The 19,684-nt window shown below is 42.8% G+C and overlaps 1 protein-coding gene across 9 annotated transcripts in view; it reads left to right on the forward strand.

The window, feature by feature from the left end:
* The window catches only part of dab2ipb (DAB2 interacting protein b), a 175,537-nt gene that overhangs the window by 97,860 nt on the left and 57,993 nt on the right, over nucleotides 1–19,684 (forward strand). The window contains exon 1 of one of the 9 annotated variants that reach the window (XM_085414290.1): nucleotides 6,174–6,401. The exons of 7 other annotated variants lie outside the window; for them this stretch is intronic. Coding sequence is in view for 1 of the 2 variants with exons in the window: in XM_085414289.1 (XP_085270415.1) it covers nucleotides 14,518–14,540 (23 nt within the window). In the remaining variant the exon portion in view is untranslated. Of the gene's footprint in view, nucleotides 1–6,173; nucleotides 6,402–14,386; nucleotides 14,541–19,684 lie in introns of those variants that run through there. One more of the 9 variants, XM_085414289.1, reaches the window with a different exon arrangement.

Genomic DNA, 19,684 nt, shown 5'->3' on the forward strand with positions numbered 1-19,684 from the left:
AATAAAATAAAATAAATATACAATAAGATAAAAATAGAATACAAATACAAATGCTATATACAACTGAGTAAAAATACAACGATGACAGAAAGGATTATTGCACTTAGTATTATTGCATATGTATGGATGTGTGTGTTTGATTAGTTAAAGTCTTTATTATGGAGTCTGACAGCAGTGGGGAGGAAAGACCTGCGAAATCTCTCCGTCCCACACCGTGGGTGCCGCAGTCTCCCACTGAAGGAGCTGCTCAGTGCTGTCACAGTCTGCTGCATGGGGTATATGTATATATATGTATATGTATGTATATGTGTATATGTATGTGTATATGTATATATATATATGTATGTATGTATGTATATGTGTGTATGTGTGTATGTATATGTGTGTATGTATGTGTATATATGTGTGTATGTATGTGTATATATGTGTGTATGTATGTGTATATATGTGTGTATGTATGTGTATATATGTGTATGTATGTATATGTATGTATGTGTATATATGTATATGTATGTGTATATATGTATATGTATGTGTATGTGTGTATGTATATATGTGTATATGTGTATATGTATGTATATGTGTATATATTAGGGGTGCAACGATACACAAAATTCACGGTTCGGTTCGGTTCGATACTTTGGTGTCACGGTTCGATTTTTTTTCGATACAAAAAAATGTTCATGCATTTTTAATTTGTCATTTATTAAAATTAGAAATATATATTTTAACTCAAAAGTACAGTTTTTAAATTTAACCCTAACCCTTGTGCGTGTTTTTTATTTTGACAGCGAATGCGCACCTGCGGACCACTTATGTGCAGCCCTGGTTATTTAGCTCATCATATCGCAGCCACAGAAATTCTTTTGTCCATGAAACCATAAAGCTGCACTTTCTTTTTGCCTTATAGTCTGATTTGTCATAACTTCTCCGTTTTGTGGTAAGCTTTTCTTTGGCTGTCACTTCTTCACCCTGACCTGTCTTATTTGGCTCAGCAGAACTGAAATGCTTTTACACACTCACTCACATAAGCTCAGCGATTCTCTGCGCGATCAACCTCTCACATGTTTAAGCTGCGGGAGATTTCACTTGTCATGTTTGCATAGTAAGCTAACGATTAATAAGACGATGTCAGAGGAATTGGTGCACAAATTATCATCACTCACAGATCAGTGCTGTCGCTCTCTATACACAGTTCGCACGATTGCAAAGTGAAAGCAAAAAAACAAGCGCAAATTCAAACGCGACTTCAATATGTCACATATTGACAGTGGCTCACCGATGCCAATGACATAATTACCCAGCTACATTTCTGAAAGAATGCAAAAGCATTGACATATATTTTTCCTACAATAGCCCGACGGGCAGGGAAGAGAAAGATTTTGGTAGCCCGACTGAAAAAAATCGCTAGCTCCAGGACGTCGGGCTAGCGATATTGCAAGCCCTGTATCTGATTGAGGAATCACTCATCTTTGGAAAAGAGAGTTTATTACAGAGAAATGGCTCTTTCCAAAATAAAAGCTATACTATCCGCTTCTTCTGGGCTATATTCTCAGCAGCATAAGGAGAATCATGTGCTAACAGCTGTCTAAATGACTCGGCTAAAGTTAGTAGCATGCTTGCTTTTTTTTGTCTGCTTCCACTTGTCTTTGCACTAGGATGATGTCGGCGTAAATGTGCAGTCATATTCGTTGTGTTCCCACTAGTGCTTTCAGGTTAATCTCGTTGAAATGACCTTAACGCCACAACACGGCAAATCTCCGTTAACAAGCTACCGCCGATCGCTCCGTGCATGGGGCTAGACGGCCAACACGTTAACGAGCTAACTGCGCTAACACACTAGTTCACACCAATGTAATTGAGCATTGCATGGCACATCCAACATACTGTTTTACTTTAGTCCATGACTCGCTTACCTTCAGGGTCATACGTCACATGAAAACCAAAATAATTCCAAACGCCAGATCTGAATGAGGTTCAATTTGCCTGTTGCAAGGAGAGCTTAACTTCTGTCTCGCTAGCTTGCCCTGCGCTCTTCCTTCTGACTATGCTGTCTGTGTTGAGCGCTCAGTGGATCTGCGCTCGACAGTGCAGCCTAGGCGGAGTAGTCGAACACAGATTCACTGAGCGCTCAACACAGACAGCATCGTCAGAAGGAAAATTGATAAAATAAATTACAAATGTTGTATTGTTCGATACATATGCGTACCGAACCGAAAGCACTGTATCGAACGGTTCAATATCGATACGAATATCGTTGCACCCCTAGTATATATGTGTGTGTGTATATATATGTATATGTGTGTGTGTATATATATGTATATGTGTGTGTATATATATGTATATGTGTGTGTGTATATATATGTATATGTGTGTGTGTATATATATGTATATGTGTGTGTGTATGTATATGTGTGTGTGTGTGTGTGTATATGTATGTATATGTGTGTGTATATGTATGTGTGTGTATATGTATATATGTATGTGTATATATATGTGTATATGTATATATATATAAAATATACACACACACACTCTTAACCAATATGCACATTTTTATTCTTCTGCTGTTAATAGACATGCTTTACACTCAGTTGGTAAATACTTTTGCTGCAATATTTGTCTCGTAGCTCAAACAGAATTAAACTCTGCAAAAGAGAGACAGCAAGAGAGGAGATTGGCATATGTGGTGTAAAAACAGCTCAGCTCTGATGGTGCAGTCTGACCTAGTTAGAAACAAAAAAAAATTTAACTACCAAGTGTCCTAGCAGCCTGTTTGCACCTCTGCCTGCTCATAGCTCCATCTCTTGAGTGCAGATGGGCATTTCAGGTTCACAGAATGCTCACCTGTCACCGCCGTATTAGATAACCACAGTGAAGCAGCTTTTTTTTTCTCTTTTACTTTAGTTGCTTACAATTACTTGCAAACTGCTAGACTGACATGAGCAGTGCGGTGCACGCTGATGCAATGAAATGCACCATATTAACGTAATGAACTGTAAATATTGAAGTGCAAGGGAGACGCTGAGACTCCATCAGAAACTGTTTTCGGAGTGCTCTTACTGTAAAGCTGGATTGCGTCTGATTCAAGCTGTCGGCTTTCCGTTGTCCGCTCCCCACACTCGGACTGAAATCGTGTTTTTTTGTATTGGAAAACAAAAAAGAAAAGCTGTATAGTTTTCGATTGCTTTGCCTTTGTTTGCAATTCCGTTGCACTGTGCTGCATTGCAAAGATTTTTTTTTTAATCCTCATACTCTGTGTTATTTTCTAAGGCTAAGTGTTTATATCTGGTTTGGGGAAAGCAGATGATATATTAGCCACCCAGCACTTAATTTTGATTGAACTGTTTGCAATTTGAGCTATCAATCTGGTTCTCATCCTCACTCAGCTGCTACCTTTGAAAAAGATTTGTTCAAAGTGCATCTGTTTCAATCTGGGGGAAAAATAGCTCATTTAATCATTCAGATTCTAAATGGAGTCTTGAGGAAGAGGGTGGTGGCGGTTAAATGTTGGCGTTGGCGGCAGGAGCTTAAATCAGCATGTTAGAGGTGCAGCTAATTGGTCTGATAAAAAAGCATAGTGATTGGTTTGTGTGTGGGAAGAGAGAGGAGTGGTAGCTTTAGGCTTACCTAATTGGATTAAGCGAACCAGAAAGGAGTTGCCGTGTAGATTTTCAGCTGATAGGATAATAGAGCGAGGCGGTAAAATATACGAATGGACAGGAGCCCAGAGGCACCGCTAAGAGGAAGTTATAAACGCAGAAGCCTTCCTAATAAAGGCCTCATTAAGATCAGTTAAGAAAAAAGATTGATCTTCAAAAGCGCCCGTACTGTCATGGAATTACAATTACTCTGCCACAGTTATATAAAACATTTTTACATAGTTTAAATCAGCAGGAATTTGATGAATAATTATCACCGATCAGCTTCTTTTTGGAGGAAGTGGGAATGCATAAAAATGTTTCTGCATAAGACAATGCATGAAAACATGTTTTCTGTAGAGCTGTATGAATTGATCCAAAGATTTTAATAGCATCAATACCAAAGGTAGTATTGTTATTGAATCGATATTAATGTGATGAGCGATCAATATTGTTTCAGTCCTCTCGGTTCAGTATGTAGCCCACTGAATTGTGTTCAATTCTCCTTTGGAAATGAAAACGTATACCACAAATATGCACTATGAAAAATGTCTGAACCTTTTTGGGTTGACCGCCATGTTTGTTTTATTTATAGCCTACAGCACATTAAAACAACAGAAGTTGACCTTAAGTGCTTTAGAGACAGAGGCAGGTTTACGTTCCAGTTCACCAACAAAGTTTCAGAATACGCAAAAAGGTGTAAAAATCACAGTGATTTAGTGGTCAGTAAAATGTGGAACTTAATGATGATTCATCTCATGAATCGTGATCGCTCTCCCTTACATGCGCTGTCTTTACAGCTTAAAACCATCAGTATCGGTTTTAGTATCGGCAGTAATGGCCATGTATTTCGTTGGTATCCAAAGGATACCAAAATTTGCAGCACAGCACCAGTTAACTGCTATGCATGCAGTTTCATCATGACCCCCCTCCTGCAGCATCGCTGGATTAGATTGCTCTCACTGTAAGAAAGAGCAATTAATCCACAAACAACAGCTGGCTACGCTAAATTATAATTTAATTTTAATTACAACTGTTTAAATTTAAGTGTGGCGAAGAACCCGTTGTCGTTGTTTTTGTTTATCTACGGTATTTTTTAATTTTTTTTTACCAAGTGTATTTACCATGTATGCACTTATTCAGAAAAGTAGACAGAATCTCTGCCATAGGAAAGTCCCAACATTTGCAGATTTAAACTAACTTGGAGTTTCATTTGAATTGTTTTTATCTTGTAAGTTGAAAGATCTTGTTAGCTCGTGTCTTGAAAGCGGTCATGGGGTGCTGAGATACTGAGTGATTTTAAAGCCAACAGTGTGCCTCCAGTGCTTTTGTTTAGAAAGGGTGTGGAGCTGGAACTGTATCTTACTTCACACCCTATTGTGCAGTAATATGCTTTATAAATGCACGTGTGTGTGTGTGTGTGTGTGTGTGTGTGTGTGTGTGTGTGTGTGTGTGTGTGTAAGTGTATGTCTCATGTGTCTGGGAGTATAAGGGGTAAGGGTGATGTCATATTTGATGACATCATTGCAGACGTGCGGGGAGTGCAGATTAGTGGCCGTTGCTCTTTCTGAACCAGCTCTCCACAGCTGCCCTTCCTTATCAGTACGCCCGTCCAGCCCTTTATTCCCTCGTGCCAGCTCTGCCAAAGTGTAAGCTCTAGAAATAGCAAACCCCCCCACACACACCTCCTCTCATCTTGCAGTCTTACCATTCCAGGCTTAAATTGAGCATGGCAAAACCATCCTGCCCACTTTCCAACCTCACTACTACCAACCCTTTGGCTGGCCCCCATCAGTCAAGTCACTTTGCCAAAGCTGAGCTTCAGCCACATATGTACAGTGTTTATCTGTCTGAGTTCCAGTACTGAGTCTAGGTCTTCCAGCTGATCTGAGTTCACTGTAGGCACTCTGGAGCTGGTTGGCACCACACACATTTCTCACTCCTCTCAGTCCCAGCAACACCGGGTGGGGGGGTCAACAGCAGTGGCTTAAAGAGAAAGGGGCACACCTCGCACAAGAGTTGACAGGACAAAGAGCACACATACAAACTCCCCCTGGAGCCACACAGGGGGTAGGGCAAAGCTAGGCTGAACTACACACACATGTGATCCACACCCACGCATACAGGCACTCACACATCGCACGCAGGCTCCTCCCTGTGCAAGGAGACAGAGACGGGAGGCGCAGTCAATCACTGACAGAGGAGAGAGGGGGTTAAGCGGGAGTTGCTGAGAGGGGGGAGGGACAGGCAGAAGAGGAGAGGGGGGAGAAATCTTCATCACTCCGAAATCCGAGTCAAGTGTCAGGGCGCCTTTAAATTCGTTCATGCGGAGTGAAAGAAATAAACAGAAAAGGAAGAGGGAGTGCGTCCCATTTCAGAGACAACACAGGAAGTAGGACATGCTCTGTGCAGGGTGAGGAGGGAGAGAGGGTGGGAGAAAGGCAGGAGGAGAGAGAGAGACCATTGTAGCGCTCATTCCCCACCCCTCGCCTTAAAGCAGCAGCGAGAGGAAAGCGAGATGTAGTCAGGGGAGAGGAGGAGGGAAGAAGAAAACCCACAAGTAAGGAAGAGGAGAGGCAGGCGACGGTCCGCATCGGGGGGGGGGAGAAAAAAATGGAGCTCTGAAATCGCCTTTACCCTCATCTATCTCTGCCTCTCTCTCTCTCCTTTTTTTTTTCTCCTCTCTTGTTCTGACTCAACCTCGGTTTCTCTCTCTCAATGCCTGCCTTCGATTGCTCTGTGAGATTCTAACAATGCCGGGTGAGTGTTATCCTGCTTTTCTTTCTTTCTCTTTCTCTCTCTCCTTTTATTTGAAACATGTCACTCGCCACCCTTTTTGCACGTCGGTTTACGAACTGTGAGATTATTTTGCTTGGTGTGAATGTGCGGCGGCGAATAAGGAAAAGTGGTGGACTCTGGTCTTTTAGATGGAGATGCTTCATTAAAGACTGTTTATGCTCTTCTGCCTCTCGGTTCTCCAGCTGTGCTGTTCTCTTACTTCTTTCCTTTCCTGTAGCGGTGATAATGCAAGAGAGGGTGCTTATGATCACACACACAGACAGACAGCCACACACACATGCACCCTGCGCACTTTCAGGACTCAGTCATTATTATGTAATTGGATTTTAACTCCCAATTCAAAGTAGTGCATTTGTTATGCGTGAGATCATGTCGAACCCCAGACATGATCATGAGAAGATGTTCTTTTTTTGCTTTGTTTTTTTGTGGCAGTTGTTTGGGAGTGCTTTCCACATCCTAATTGTGGTACCATCACACAAAGCCGGCCTGTGTGACAGAGGGCAGCCAGCTAACGCGAATCAGATGACTGGGCCACGATGTGAGGTCAGCCTGCCAGTTTTGGCCGGCAGCTCTCAGTCCAAGTCCCATGCTGGAGGCAATTAGCAGTCGGAGAGGTGTGTGACAGGAGAGTCTGCGAATTCCACAGAGCAAAAGCTTCTTTTTTTTCCCTGTGTTGTTGCAACATTGCAATGGCCGTGCAAGTGGTTGGCAATCACTTCATCTAAGGCTTGATAACATGTCATAAAATGTGATTCAGGCACTACAAGTTATTGTGCTTGCTATCTCAGATTTGTTTACAGTTAGGATGATATGTTTGATTCTTCCATAAATGCGTAATCCAGTTGATGCACCAAACATAGCTTTGAATCAAAATATGGTTTAATCCAGTTTGCCGAGCGTGTCATTCTATAAGTGTATCATGACAACAGATAAAATCCTCAAGCCGTCTGTAATTGTTCCACACACCCAAACTTCCCTGCCACATTATACAAGAAGAGCTACGTTAAAGAGCTTCTGGTGGGGAGCAGGAAGCAGCTCATCATTTATTCTCCTCCGAGGAGATTGCTCCTTAGGAGAAAGCCACCCACCCGGTTTAGAAAACACGCAAATTGATGGCCGATGATTAGTTTGCTTGTTTACTGTGGTGTGCAGATACGCTTTCAGCGTGAGAGCTCAGCTGGTGGCTCTTGTTGATTGTCGCCTGCTCTCGAGCGCTCCGGAACAAAGCCGAGCTTGACTTCTACATATTGTGCGGGACAGTCAATGTTTGTATGCAGTAACAGTAGGATCCTCCTTTTAAATGTTTTTTTCCCTCCTAGCCTGAGGTGCTGTATCTGCTTCCATTCATGTGCAAATGTTTCTGCGCATATGATTGCCCGTTCGCTTACTGCCTTCAGAGGCAAGTTCGGAGTCGTATGAGGGATGGAAGTGTGAGAAAATCAGATTTTATTTTTACAGCTTTAAATGTTTAATTAGAGCAAAAAGGAAGCGATTGACAAATATGACATGCTGATAATTAGGGGGGAAATACAACAGAGGGAAAATGGAGGAAGAAAATAGAATGACTGAAATGACAAAACATAGAAGGAGAGACACTGAGCAATTGTTTATGCCCCGGTATTTTGCACACTAGTTAATTCTGGGTGACTAAACCTCTTATGCAATGTTCATTCACCTGCCAGACTGTTGCTCTTAAAATTTTCTCCTGGACTGAATAAAAATAGGATCAAAATAATTCAAGGGGGAGTAACTGCTAACATCCAGATGCAGCAGTTACTACCCCCTCAATTATGATACATGTATAAAATGTCTGTGATTGAAACGTCTTTCCAGTTTCAGTATCTTTCCATTTTTGCTTCCTGTCTCTTTATATAGTTTTCAAAGCGCTCTGTCGCTGTGTAAGCACTCTATCATAGTGCAGATTGTCTTTGTGATGTCCATTGATTCACTAAGAGCTGATGAAGTGGAGCAGAGCATTCGATCAGACACATGTATGGTGGGGGGGCGGGCAGGAATATAGCGCTACAACCTGGGGCTACTGCTCGAATGGGAGCGGGGTCAAGAGGTTTGGACCACCGCTGGTTTAGAAATGGGGGAGGGAAACGCATTTGGTCACCGACATGGTAGGGGCAGGTGTTTGTTCACACTGTCCATAAATGTAAATAGTAATCTTAGTGTTTCAGTGTGTAACATTACTTTCCACAAAGCCTCAAATCTCCAGATTTGAGTTCTTTTTATCTTTTTCTGAAATTTGAAAAATGAGTTTGGTTATTAAAGAGCATTTCAAAAATGTATATCAACAAAGCTGTTTGGGATTTTAGTATACACCGATCAGACATAACATAGTGACTCTTGACAGGTGAAGTGAATAACACTGATCATCTTTTCATCATGGAAACTGTTACTGGGTGGGATATTTTAGGGAACCTGTAAACATTTTGCGCTCAGAGTTGATGTGTTAGAAGCAGGAAAAAAAGGGGCGAGCATAAGGATTTGAGCAAGTCTGACGAGGTCCAAATTGTGATGGCTACTGTAGATGACGGGGTCAGAACATCTCCACTGAAGCTCGTGTGGGGAAGGAACAGTGGTGAACCACTAACAGGGTCATGGGTGGCTTAGGCTCACTGATGCACGTGGGTAGCGAAGGCTTGTCTGTGCAGCCCGATACAAGAGACGAGCTACTGTAGCTCAGATTGCTGAAAAGGTTCATTCTGGTTCTTATAGAAAGGTGTCAGAATACAGAGTACAGTTTGTTGTGTATGAGGCTGCTTCGTCGCACACCAGTCAGGGTGCCCATGCCGACCTCTGTCCACGTTGAGACACGACTCCATCGTCCTTTTGTCCATTTTAATAGCTTCAGTTCAGTTGTGGAGCTTACACTGAAGCGTAGCACGCCATAGTTAACATACATTCTCTCTTCTCACACGTGAGTTTCTACTACTCACTCGCGCTCACTGATGACATCATGACCCAGTGTGATTTTGGCAATAGTGAAACTAGAATAACGCACAGAAAATGTCCAAAACACAATAAAATTAGAATAATCCTTACAGCACTGAACCACAAAGCAATTGAAGAAGGTGGCCTGGTCTGATGACATTTTCATGATTTCTTTTACATCACATGGGGATGACCAGGTGCAAGTGCATCACTTACCTGGGGAAACGCCTAGTATCCGGATCCAATATGGGAAGAAGGAAAACCCAAGGAGGAGCTGTGATGCTTTGGGCAATGTTCTGCTGGGAAAACTTGCCATCTATATTGATGCTAGTTTGACACGTACCATTTACCGAAGCACTGCTGCAGACCAGGAATGAGTTTGAGGTGTTGACTTGGCCAAAGATCCATGGTGGCCCATCCTCGACTTACAGGAGTTGGATCTGTTGCTAACATCTTGGTGCCAGATACCACAGCACACCTTCAGGGGTCTAGTGGAGTCCATGTATCGATGGGTCAGCGCTGTTTTGGCAGCAAAAGGGGAACCAACACAGTATTAGACAGGTGGTCATAACAACTGTTATGAGTACAGCTTTCCTAAAGTGTCTAGAACTGGCATCTAAACAGCGTAACATGCTTAAAGTGCATCCATTTTTTTTAAATATAAAGTACATAGCATTTAGCCTTGTTTTAGTCAAAGTGATTAATCTGAAAAGGATCTGGGGCTTAAAAATAAGAGAGACGATGTGGCCTTGCAAAAAACCCCAACAAAACTGTCCCATTTCAGACGGCTTGTTCGTTCAGTGAGTTAAGTGCGTTGTCACTCCTGGTGCACATCAGCAAATGGGAGGCTGGTGTATTGCTCCCGTCAGTGCTCACCGCTGTGAATGAAAGATGGCAGACTGGGGTGAATGAAAGGCGTTTGGCAACATTATTCTGCATCTCCTCGACTTTGCCTGGGAGGAGATGAAAGAGGAACATATGCTCGTGATGAGGCAATGTTGCGCATTGTCAATAATTCAATCACTCATGCGCTCTCGTGCCCCGAAGGCCACAGTGCAAAGTCAATAGGAACAACGGGAGAGGAGAGCTCTCAAGCATCAGACCTACAGGTCTCTTTCTGTGCGTCTGCTCTCATGCTTTTTTTTTTTTTTTAAATCTATGTCTTTATGTATTTCTTCTACCCAAACAAACACACTGCCGCTGATGTTAATGCTGCGTCTCGGTTCTGTTTGTGCGTCTGTTTCTCAGCAGTAAGCTGCTTTGCAGAAATGAAATGGAAGGCAAGCTGTACACGGGGAAATGAATAAAGAAGCCAAGGCTGGGAATTGTAATACCACCTTGTACCTTTTCCTTTCTCTTCCTGTGCCTATGTCTGCAGGAGAGGGAGACACTGTCTTTGAATTACCTTCATGTCTTAACAGCGCTTTAGCCAAAACTGACGAAAACACATTGATTTTTGTTCCCCTCTGACTACATTTGGACATTGACATCACAGTGACGAGGGATTTACACGCACTCCCGAAACACACACAGGGTATGTGGTGCGCTTATTAACTGTTGTTGACTCTAGAATAGGGAGTGGATGATGCAGATAAAACCTCCAGATAGGGTTTAGTGTTTAGATAAGACTAATATTCTGTGTATCATTTACTATCAACAAATTCAGCGAAAAGATCCAGTGCAAGTCATTTATCTTGCTAGTGTATGTTGTGAAGCCAAAGGGAAATACAGTATGTGCATGACTTCACGCAGCCATTGGTGTTATTAGTCAGCAGTTATTAGTGTTATTATGCCCTGTGTCTGTACATACTAACAGTTTTAGTACTGTGTGTCTGAAAATACTGTCTGATATTTGGTTGGGGTGTGTGGTGGTGATGGTGGGAGGGACCTGCAGTTTTATTCTTTCAGGAAATTACTTGAATTTAAGACTCGGGGGGGGGGGCAAGACAATGCAGTCTTTTATTTGACTAATTGATTTGTCAAGGTTCTTTATGACATGATGCAAAAATCTTCTAAATCCAATTTATCTAAATCTAATATTGGTATTTAGTTGTCGTGATCTCCATTAGGCCTGCAGCACAGCTAATCTTTTTTCCTCCCACTTTTAAAAATACACAGACATATCAAAACAAGACATGCAAATCTGAGCATTTGAAGGCAAATAATCCAGTTTGCAATGTAATTTTATTTTTGTTGTAAGGTAAAGACCCTACAACAGTACAGAGAAAACCCCAACTGTTAGAGGGCCCCCCTGCTGTATGAGCAAGCACTTGGCGATATTGGGAAGGAAAAAAAACATTTTTAACAGGGGGGGAACAGAACAAGGCTAAGGGAGGGGCAGCTGTCTGCTGTGAGGAAATGGGGGTAAGAGGAAGGAGAGAGGAAAAAAGACACACTGTCAAAGAGAGCCAGAGATTAATAATAACTAATGATTAATTGCAGAGTGTGTCTGAACACAGAAAGTGAAAAGAGGTGGAGAAGAAAGACTCAGTGCATCATGGGAAGCCCAGAGCAACCTAGGACTATTGTAGAAGTAATGAATGTGTGAAAGGAAAGCTTTTAATTTATTTCTTACAAATAGACAGGGTGTCTGCCTCTCTAATCCAAACTGGGAGCTGATTCCACAGACGAGGGATCTGAAAGCTGAAGCTCTGCCTCCCATTCTACTTTTAAATACTCTAGAAACCACAAGTAAGCCTGCAGTCTCAGAGTGATGTGCTCTATTGGAGTGATGTAGCATTATGAAGTCTTTAAGAGCTTGCATGTGAGGAGACGGGTTTTAAATTTGATTCTGGATTTGACTGGGAGCCAGTATAGAGAAGCCAATATGGGAGAAATATGCTGTCTTTCTAGTCCCATTTCAGTCCCACATATTAAAATATTGTAGTAAAACATCAATGACTCTTTCAACTAAGCTTCCACCAGAAAGTATGAGCTACTTTATCTCTATAACATTGAATTACACTGTGTTCTGCACCTCTCCTTGGCCTCCTATCTTGTTAGTCCATCCATCTTTTTCTTTTCATCTGCACTCATCTTTCCTGCTCCCTATCTTTCAAGATGTCTCCAGATTTCTCCATCCACCTCTGTCTCTCCACCATGCAGACTTGTGGAAGCTTGCCTGGAATGTACTGTATCCACAGACTATTTTTACTCTTCTTCTTCTCCTTCTTCTCTCTCCCCCTCTGTATTTACCTCTGTGCATGCAGGTGTTCCTCCTCTAAGCAGGTCAGTGGTTAGTGGGGGAAGAAAAGCACCAAAGAGGCGAGGCTTCTCAGGGAATACCTGCAAAGCAGGCAGCTAGCCAACACAGCCCTGCCTTCACTTGTGATCTCATCCCTTTGCATTGTTGGTCGCTGCAGTCAGCTCCTGACCTTGCACATATCCGCCAACATGCTCGCTGGCACGAGTCTACGTGGATTTTTCGTTGCAAAACGGCATCGGACAGACAGATGCAAATACGCCTTCTCTGTACATCGTAATTCAATTATAAATATTCAGAATGCTAAAAAAAACCAAAAACCTGTGCAGTCAGATGACTCACCGAATACAGAGGATCATTGTTCAGAATGTTTTCCCCTCCAATGAATAATGAAGATTCATTAGAATTTTCCGGATCCGTCCTTCTCGTGCTACTGTGATTACAAATGAGCTTCAATGGGTACAACTTCCTTTTCCTTGTCCCACATTTTATTATTTATTTATATCTCCAAACAAACCAATAAGGTATGATATTATCGCGGCCTAGACCAGAGAAATGAGGAAATCCCCCGAGTGTTTAGTCTCCCAGCTTTGCCCCGGCTTTGTAAGTTAACCTTTACCCGGCTGCTCTCCAAAACACCAAGGCATGCAAGTGTGTTTACTCTAGATAAGAGCAAACAACTCCAAATCATTAAATGAAGGGGGGGACAAGTACGTTCAACCTAGGCCAGTTTCACCTTTCAAATGTTGTTTAAACTGTTTGAAAGATGAGCAATCGGTGCAGCTAGAATGGGCTTTCTGCTGTTCAGTTCACAGCGAATTGAGCCATACAGTAGGTGATTGCTACCAGCTCCTATGTCGTCCTCGCTTGACTCTTGGAATGATTGAGGTATAATATTCCCCAGTCATTCAGAATCATTCTAACTCATTTAAACTAGTGTATGCCAAAGTTTTCAAATTATTGTTTTGGTAGAAATGACAGACATTTCTGGGTTTTCTTGTTCTGTTTTGTAACTCGGGCATCAGTTTGAATTGAGGTGTTTTTGACAGCCTGTCTCAGCAGCCATGTCTTCCGTCACCAGGTCACCAACTATGTGGAAAATGGGAGGGGGAGTGGAAGCAAAAAACAAGCGACACATCTGGCAGCGTGTCCATTTCCTAAACTTGGTTGGCCTCATTTTCTTCTTCTTGTCTCGCTCTGTTTTTTTTTTTGTGTGGACCTTCTTCTCTCATTCTTTTTTTTTTCTTCTCCTTTTTCCTTGAGTCCTACTCGCTAGCCAAGGAACCAGGATTTTCCCACAGAACATGGTACTGAAGGCTGAGCCATTGTTTCCTGCTACAGGGAACGAGAGAGGGGGGTGGGTGGTGGTGGAGCTGGGGTGGGGGTTGACTTCCTGGCTGCCAGTACAAGGCCTATGTCAGTGTGAGAAAAAGCAGAGGAGACTGATCTGATGACTTTGAAAGTGTGTGTGTCCCAGAGAACGAGTACAGCTAGATTAACTTCTTTTTTTAAAAGTTGGAACTAAATGACTTGTTGGTTTAACTTGGTGGTTAAAGGCAGCACCCATATATGAATACACAATCCTGGATAAGTTAAAGTGACCTCAAAGCATTATATCAAAGCCCCTTGAACTTTTCATGCTGTTACTTGTGCTTTATTTTATGCCAGTGTAATTTCAAAGTGCAGTGTGGGCAGGCCTGTCCTAAATAACAGCGCTGTCTTTTTAAATGGGATGTGGAGATGGGTGTGTGTTAGTAGCAGCAGACATCCTTAGGGAGCGGTGTGGTGTAACTCAGAGGGCAGAGTCTCCAGCCACGTTCCCAGAGACTCAAAAATAGTCAAGGAAAACGCAGGGACAGTTCACTAGCGAGGAATGCAATCCAACGTAGAGTTGTGCGTTTGGGGGAATCCGGCTCCGAGAGGTCCTGCTGGAGAATGTTTCACCTATTTAGTAAATCGTAAGTGTCACTTTTGTTTTAATGCTGTGTTCAGGGGAACGACTGCTGCTGTGGATAGCTACAGCACAGCTGCACTCTGTGGTTTCTGGAGACCTCTGTTGTTGCATCCGTCTCAAGGGTTCACTGTACAGTGTGGCTTCCGTTCAACTAGTTTTTAGTACATAAATGACAAAGTGTTTTCCTTATGAAATGATTTGTAAAAGGAAAAAGAAGGAGTAAAAGTGCAATACATCTGAACAGTCGGACAGGAAGGTGGCTAGAGGAAAAAAAGAAAGACAGGTTTAGACTTGGAGATGAAAACTATTCAATGCCAGAGGCAAATCTTGGCTTTAGATTGCAAATAAGATCTCTGTATTGACAGCACGCTCTGAAGTTTAGAGCCAATTATGTGTGAAAATAACTATCTAACTCTGATATGAATAAAAATGCAGCTATGAAGGGGGGGGGGGGATGCTATATGCAGCGATCGTAAGCTACTTGTTGTTTTCCCATCTCAGTTTTGCCGTATTGTGTGGGAAGAAAAGTCTCTGCCCTTTTCTCCTCGTAAACTCCGGTGTTCGCCTGCTTCGTTGTCCAAAAGCCACTGGGGTGTTTGCATATTCAGGTCAAGAAGTGAAAAACACACTTCCTCATCTCCTCTGCTCATTTGCATGTTTTGTTTTGTTTTTTGGTTTGTTTTTTTAATCCATGTTCCCTGAGCACTTAGCAGTTATGCAAGAGTTCAAGAGAGAAGCTTTGTTGCTTCTTACTAATTTGTGTTTCTTTCTCAGCGTAAAATGCTCACACGTGAATCCAGCACATGAGCACAGATGCTCACACTGTTTCCGTGACCTTGGCATACCTTAGGTATTCTCAGCCTGAGTCATACCCGCTAGTATGTGACAGTCCTGATCCTAATAGTCTATTAATGTCACTGTGGAGGTTTGTTGTTAGAGCCTATATGTTGAACTTCCCCAGGTGATAAGATTAAATAAAAAAAATCAATAATGGCTAATGAACAAAAAAAAATGGGTGATGTTTAATGGAAAGTGTGTTTGTCTGTCTGATGATAAACTTTAAAACAATACAGTTGTATTTGTATAGCGCGTGTAACAGTTGCCTCAAGGTGCTTTTTATTGATTTAACTGACATTCAGTTGTGGACTGAATTTAACCCCTGCTGGATTCACAATCCAATTTAAAACCTTCTTCTCACATACACGCTCTTTAATAATCAAGCCCCAACTTAAATACCTTATAGTGCCAACAGGGCACTTCTTTCTCAGACTGCAGGCTTACTTGTGGTTCCTAGGCTATTTAAAAGTAGAATGGGAGGCAGGGTTTCAGCTTTGAGGCGCCTCTTCTGTGGAACCGCCTCCCAGTTTGGATCCAGAGACCGGATCTCTCAGCGTGACCTTGGTCTTGTCTCCTTTCCATCACTTCCAACCGCTCACACCACATGGCTGCCCCTCCCTGAGCCTGGTTTTGCTGAAGGTTTCTTCCTGTTAAAAAGGGGTTTTTCCTTTCCACTGTCGCCAAGTTCTTGCTCACAGGGGCTCGTCCTGTTGTTCAGGATTTTCTTTCTATGATTCATATTGTATGGGGAAAAATAAGACACTGATAACACCTTATTGATCATAATAAATCATTAGGATATTTTTTCCCCTTCTTTTCATCACATGAAGTGCATTGATGCGGTGCTCATAATTCATTGGTGGTCAATACTGTGACCCTTGCCCTTTAGCTTTGATTTAAAGAGTCACCAATAAGTATAACCTTTGACCTTACTATAAAATCTCTTGGCTTGATTGCCTCACGCCTGATGTAATTATGAGTACAGCTATGGATCCACAGTCGGTTTCCCCGTCCTGAAGAAACTGTACAATATGTTTTGATAGACCCTTTTTCTGACCCTTTACTGACCTGGGTTAGAAAAATGAAACGTGTAAGAGGGATTTACCACATGCTATGACATCACCGCCAATGACAACCAAACAGTCCTCGCAGATCATCATTCAGTCATTCTGTATGCAGCCATTGTCTTTGCAGCCAGCTGTCCTGTTCTCTTTCACTCAGCGCACCAGCTCCAAGCCAAAAGCTCGGCCCCCACACCAATTCAGCGCTTCAGCAGTCCTCATTGGCCTCCTGCTGCGAGTGTCCTGGCAGATGTTACAGTGAATTACCTCCCAGTCTCGCAGGGAGACTGCACACTCACTGTAATCAAGCTGTGTGTGTGTGTGTGTGTGTGTGTGTGTGTGTGCACGAGTGTTACAAGACAGGCTCAGCGGCTGCCTTAGCTCTCTCCAACAGTTGCTCCTCAACCACCTGATCTCAGCTACCAGCCAATGCTTTCCACATTGTAATGTGTCTGCCAGCACTCTGAGTCAGACATCCCTACAGATGCCTAAAAGGGGGGAGTGGGGGTGGGCTCAAGGAGCTGATCATTTAGGAGATACTGAATACTAGAGCTAGGTCCCTCCTTTCCTGTGTGTATTTGTCCCTTTTGTGTGGAAAGGGGTGTGCATGTCTTTCTGTGTCTCATTCGCTCCTTTAAAAGCTTCCTTCCTCTATGTATATGAAAGTCCCTCTTGTGTGGCGCTATTTCTTCTCTACTATACTCTAAGCCAATGTGTGGTCCACGTACAGCTCTAACTGGTTCTTATTATTCCTCGCAAAAAACGTTGATGCCAGCGCTCGTTCTTTTATTCCCTGGGTCAGTATTCCCACTTCCCAGTGTGATTTCTCATTTGTCTTGTGTGCTATTAAGACCACTGGCAGCGCAGAAGCCTAAAGTGTCAAAACCGCCATCAAGAATAGGTACCACGAAGTGCTAACATGCTAGTTTTGGACTGACGTCTGTGTTACCCCCGTTTACATGTGCATGAATGTTTTTTACGGCTTTCGCTGTCAACGTCGCGACTCTCGCAGCCACGCCATTTAGCCACTCGGGGAACTCAACCACGTCACAGATGGATGAGCTTTTAATTAAGAGTTGAAGCTCAGATATTATGTGCAAATGTCCTCCCGCAAAGCCAATTGTAAGTGGACCGTCTCTTTCAGCGCCACATCACAAATTCATTTCATCGGCAACCTCGTCTTCATCTCAAGAGATCGGTTTTTCACCGTGTGTCAGGCTTCAGCTCTGGATGAGGTTTGCTCTGTTGCTCTGTTGACTGGATCCGCCGGCTGGCCTGATTGCTGTTTGGTCTCCGAGGCCTGTAGCCACATGTCAGCGGTGCAGCTCACACATCCACTGTTCTGCACCAGCAGCATCTGACAAGATCCCTTTTGTCTCCTTTTCTTTGACTGCTATTCTTTCCTGCTCTTACTATGGGCCAGATTTTTTTTTCTTTTTTTGTTTTGTGTATATTCTCTTGCTACCCATCACCCAACTGTTCCGATGACAGTCGACAGATGGCTGGTTGATGCAGGAAAACGTACATGTTCATGGTCTTTACCCAAAATGCTGTTCTGTCGCTGAATAAAATGTGAAACGAGGACACGAATGCAAAAAAAGAAAAGAAAAAAGAATTCTGACAGTGAGTGTTGTGAGATTTATTTTTTTTCCTCAACATTACTCCCTGAGTCCGTATTGCCTCATTATTCAGGCTGAGCTCTGAGAGAGACTCCCCACGTCTGCCTGGATCAAACGAGCGATCGGACTCATGACAGAGTTTTCTGCAGCCAGTGTGACAGACACTTTTTTGTTCCACTGGTCCTTTCCACTGAGTCAGCGCCAAAGCAGTGGGAATAATGGACACTTCATTGTATGAGGCTTGATGCATGAATAATGGTCTGTTTGTCTGCTTTCCTGTTCATGTAGTGCACGTGTTTCATAATCAAGCTAGAACAATTACTCTGTGTGTGTTTATGTGTGTACGTGTGTTTGTGCAGCATGTGTTTAAGTGTGATGCTCTCCTCTTTGATGCTTTGAGTTAGGGGCCCAGGTGCTTGCAGAGTAGTTGCTGCCGGCTGCCTGGATCTTTTTTTTTTTTTTTTTTTTGCTTTGAGGACCATCTATGAGCCAGGCCAGCTGCAGAAGCTGGAGAATGCTTCAGGCGCAAATGTGATGAAAAGTCACTGTGTTGGACATTGCTTTAGGTATAGTGTTACAAAGAACTGGTTTAAGCATTGTGTTGCAGTTTCTAACCCCAAATGTCTTTGACTGGTTTCACAGCAAAAGAGCACTAAATCAGTGGCCTTGGGGCACGAACCAGTTTGTTTTTTTGTTAGGAGGAATAGGCAACCGACTTTTAACCCAGAAGGTAAATGGTACATTTACAAAAACAAAACAAAAAGAAACAAAAAAAGCAACATTTTACAACTTCAACCTATGGGGCGATCGTGGCTCAAGAGTTGAGAGTTCGCCTTGTAATCGGAAGGTTGCCGGTTCGAGCCCGGCTTGGACAGTCTCGGTCATTGTGTCCTTGGGCAAGACACTTCACCCGTTGCCTACTGGTGGTGGTCAGAGGGCCCGGTGGCGCCAGTGTCCGGCAGCCTCTGTCAGTGCGCCCCAGGGTGGCTGTGGCTACAATGTAGCTTGCCATCACCTGTGTGTGAATGTGTGTGTGAATGGGTGGATGACTGGATATGTAAAGCGCTTTGGGGTCCTTAGGGACTAGTAAAGCGCTATACAAATACAGGCCATTTACCATATAATTCAATAAGTGTGGCTTATACCTGCTTTCTAACTGCAGGCACATCGAGCAGCATCTCGAATAGCTCTGACAGCTACACTCATGCTGGATGCAAAGCCTTTGCTCATCAGAATAGAAAAATCATATCACGAGAACGGACACAATGGAATCTACTGCTCGGGATTGACGCTGCAAAACTACCTTTTTATATTTGTTTGTAATTCATTTATGGATAATGAATGACCATAATGACCCTAACCCTAACCCCTTATGGATAATCTTAGACCCCCTTATGGACTTTTTTTTTTCTCGATCCTGTAGCCAATCGATCGGTTATAGAGCAGGCAGTCCAACAGTATTGATGTTTGTTCTTAATACAGAGAGTTTCTCTTTTTTTGCTGACAGTATTTATAGTTGCACAAAGGCACACATCGTAGTTAAAGTGATAATAGGCAACTTTTCAACCGTCTGTACCCTCTGTGCTCCTGCTGTAAAAGTTGAATCGCTTTCCAACTTTCCATCAGAAACC

The sequence above is a fragment of the Rhamphochromis longiceps genome, linkage group LG7, assembly GCF_057381845.1.
Source record: "Rhamphochromis longiceps isolate RC_006_pf linkage group LG7, R_longiceps_female_GT1.1, whole genome shotgun sequence".
Classification (NCBI taxonomy): domain Eukaryota; kingdom Metazoa; phylum Chordata; class Actinopteri; order Cichliformes; family Cichlidae; genus Rhamphochromis; species Rhamphochromis longiceps.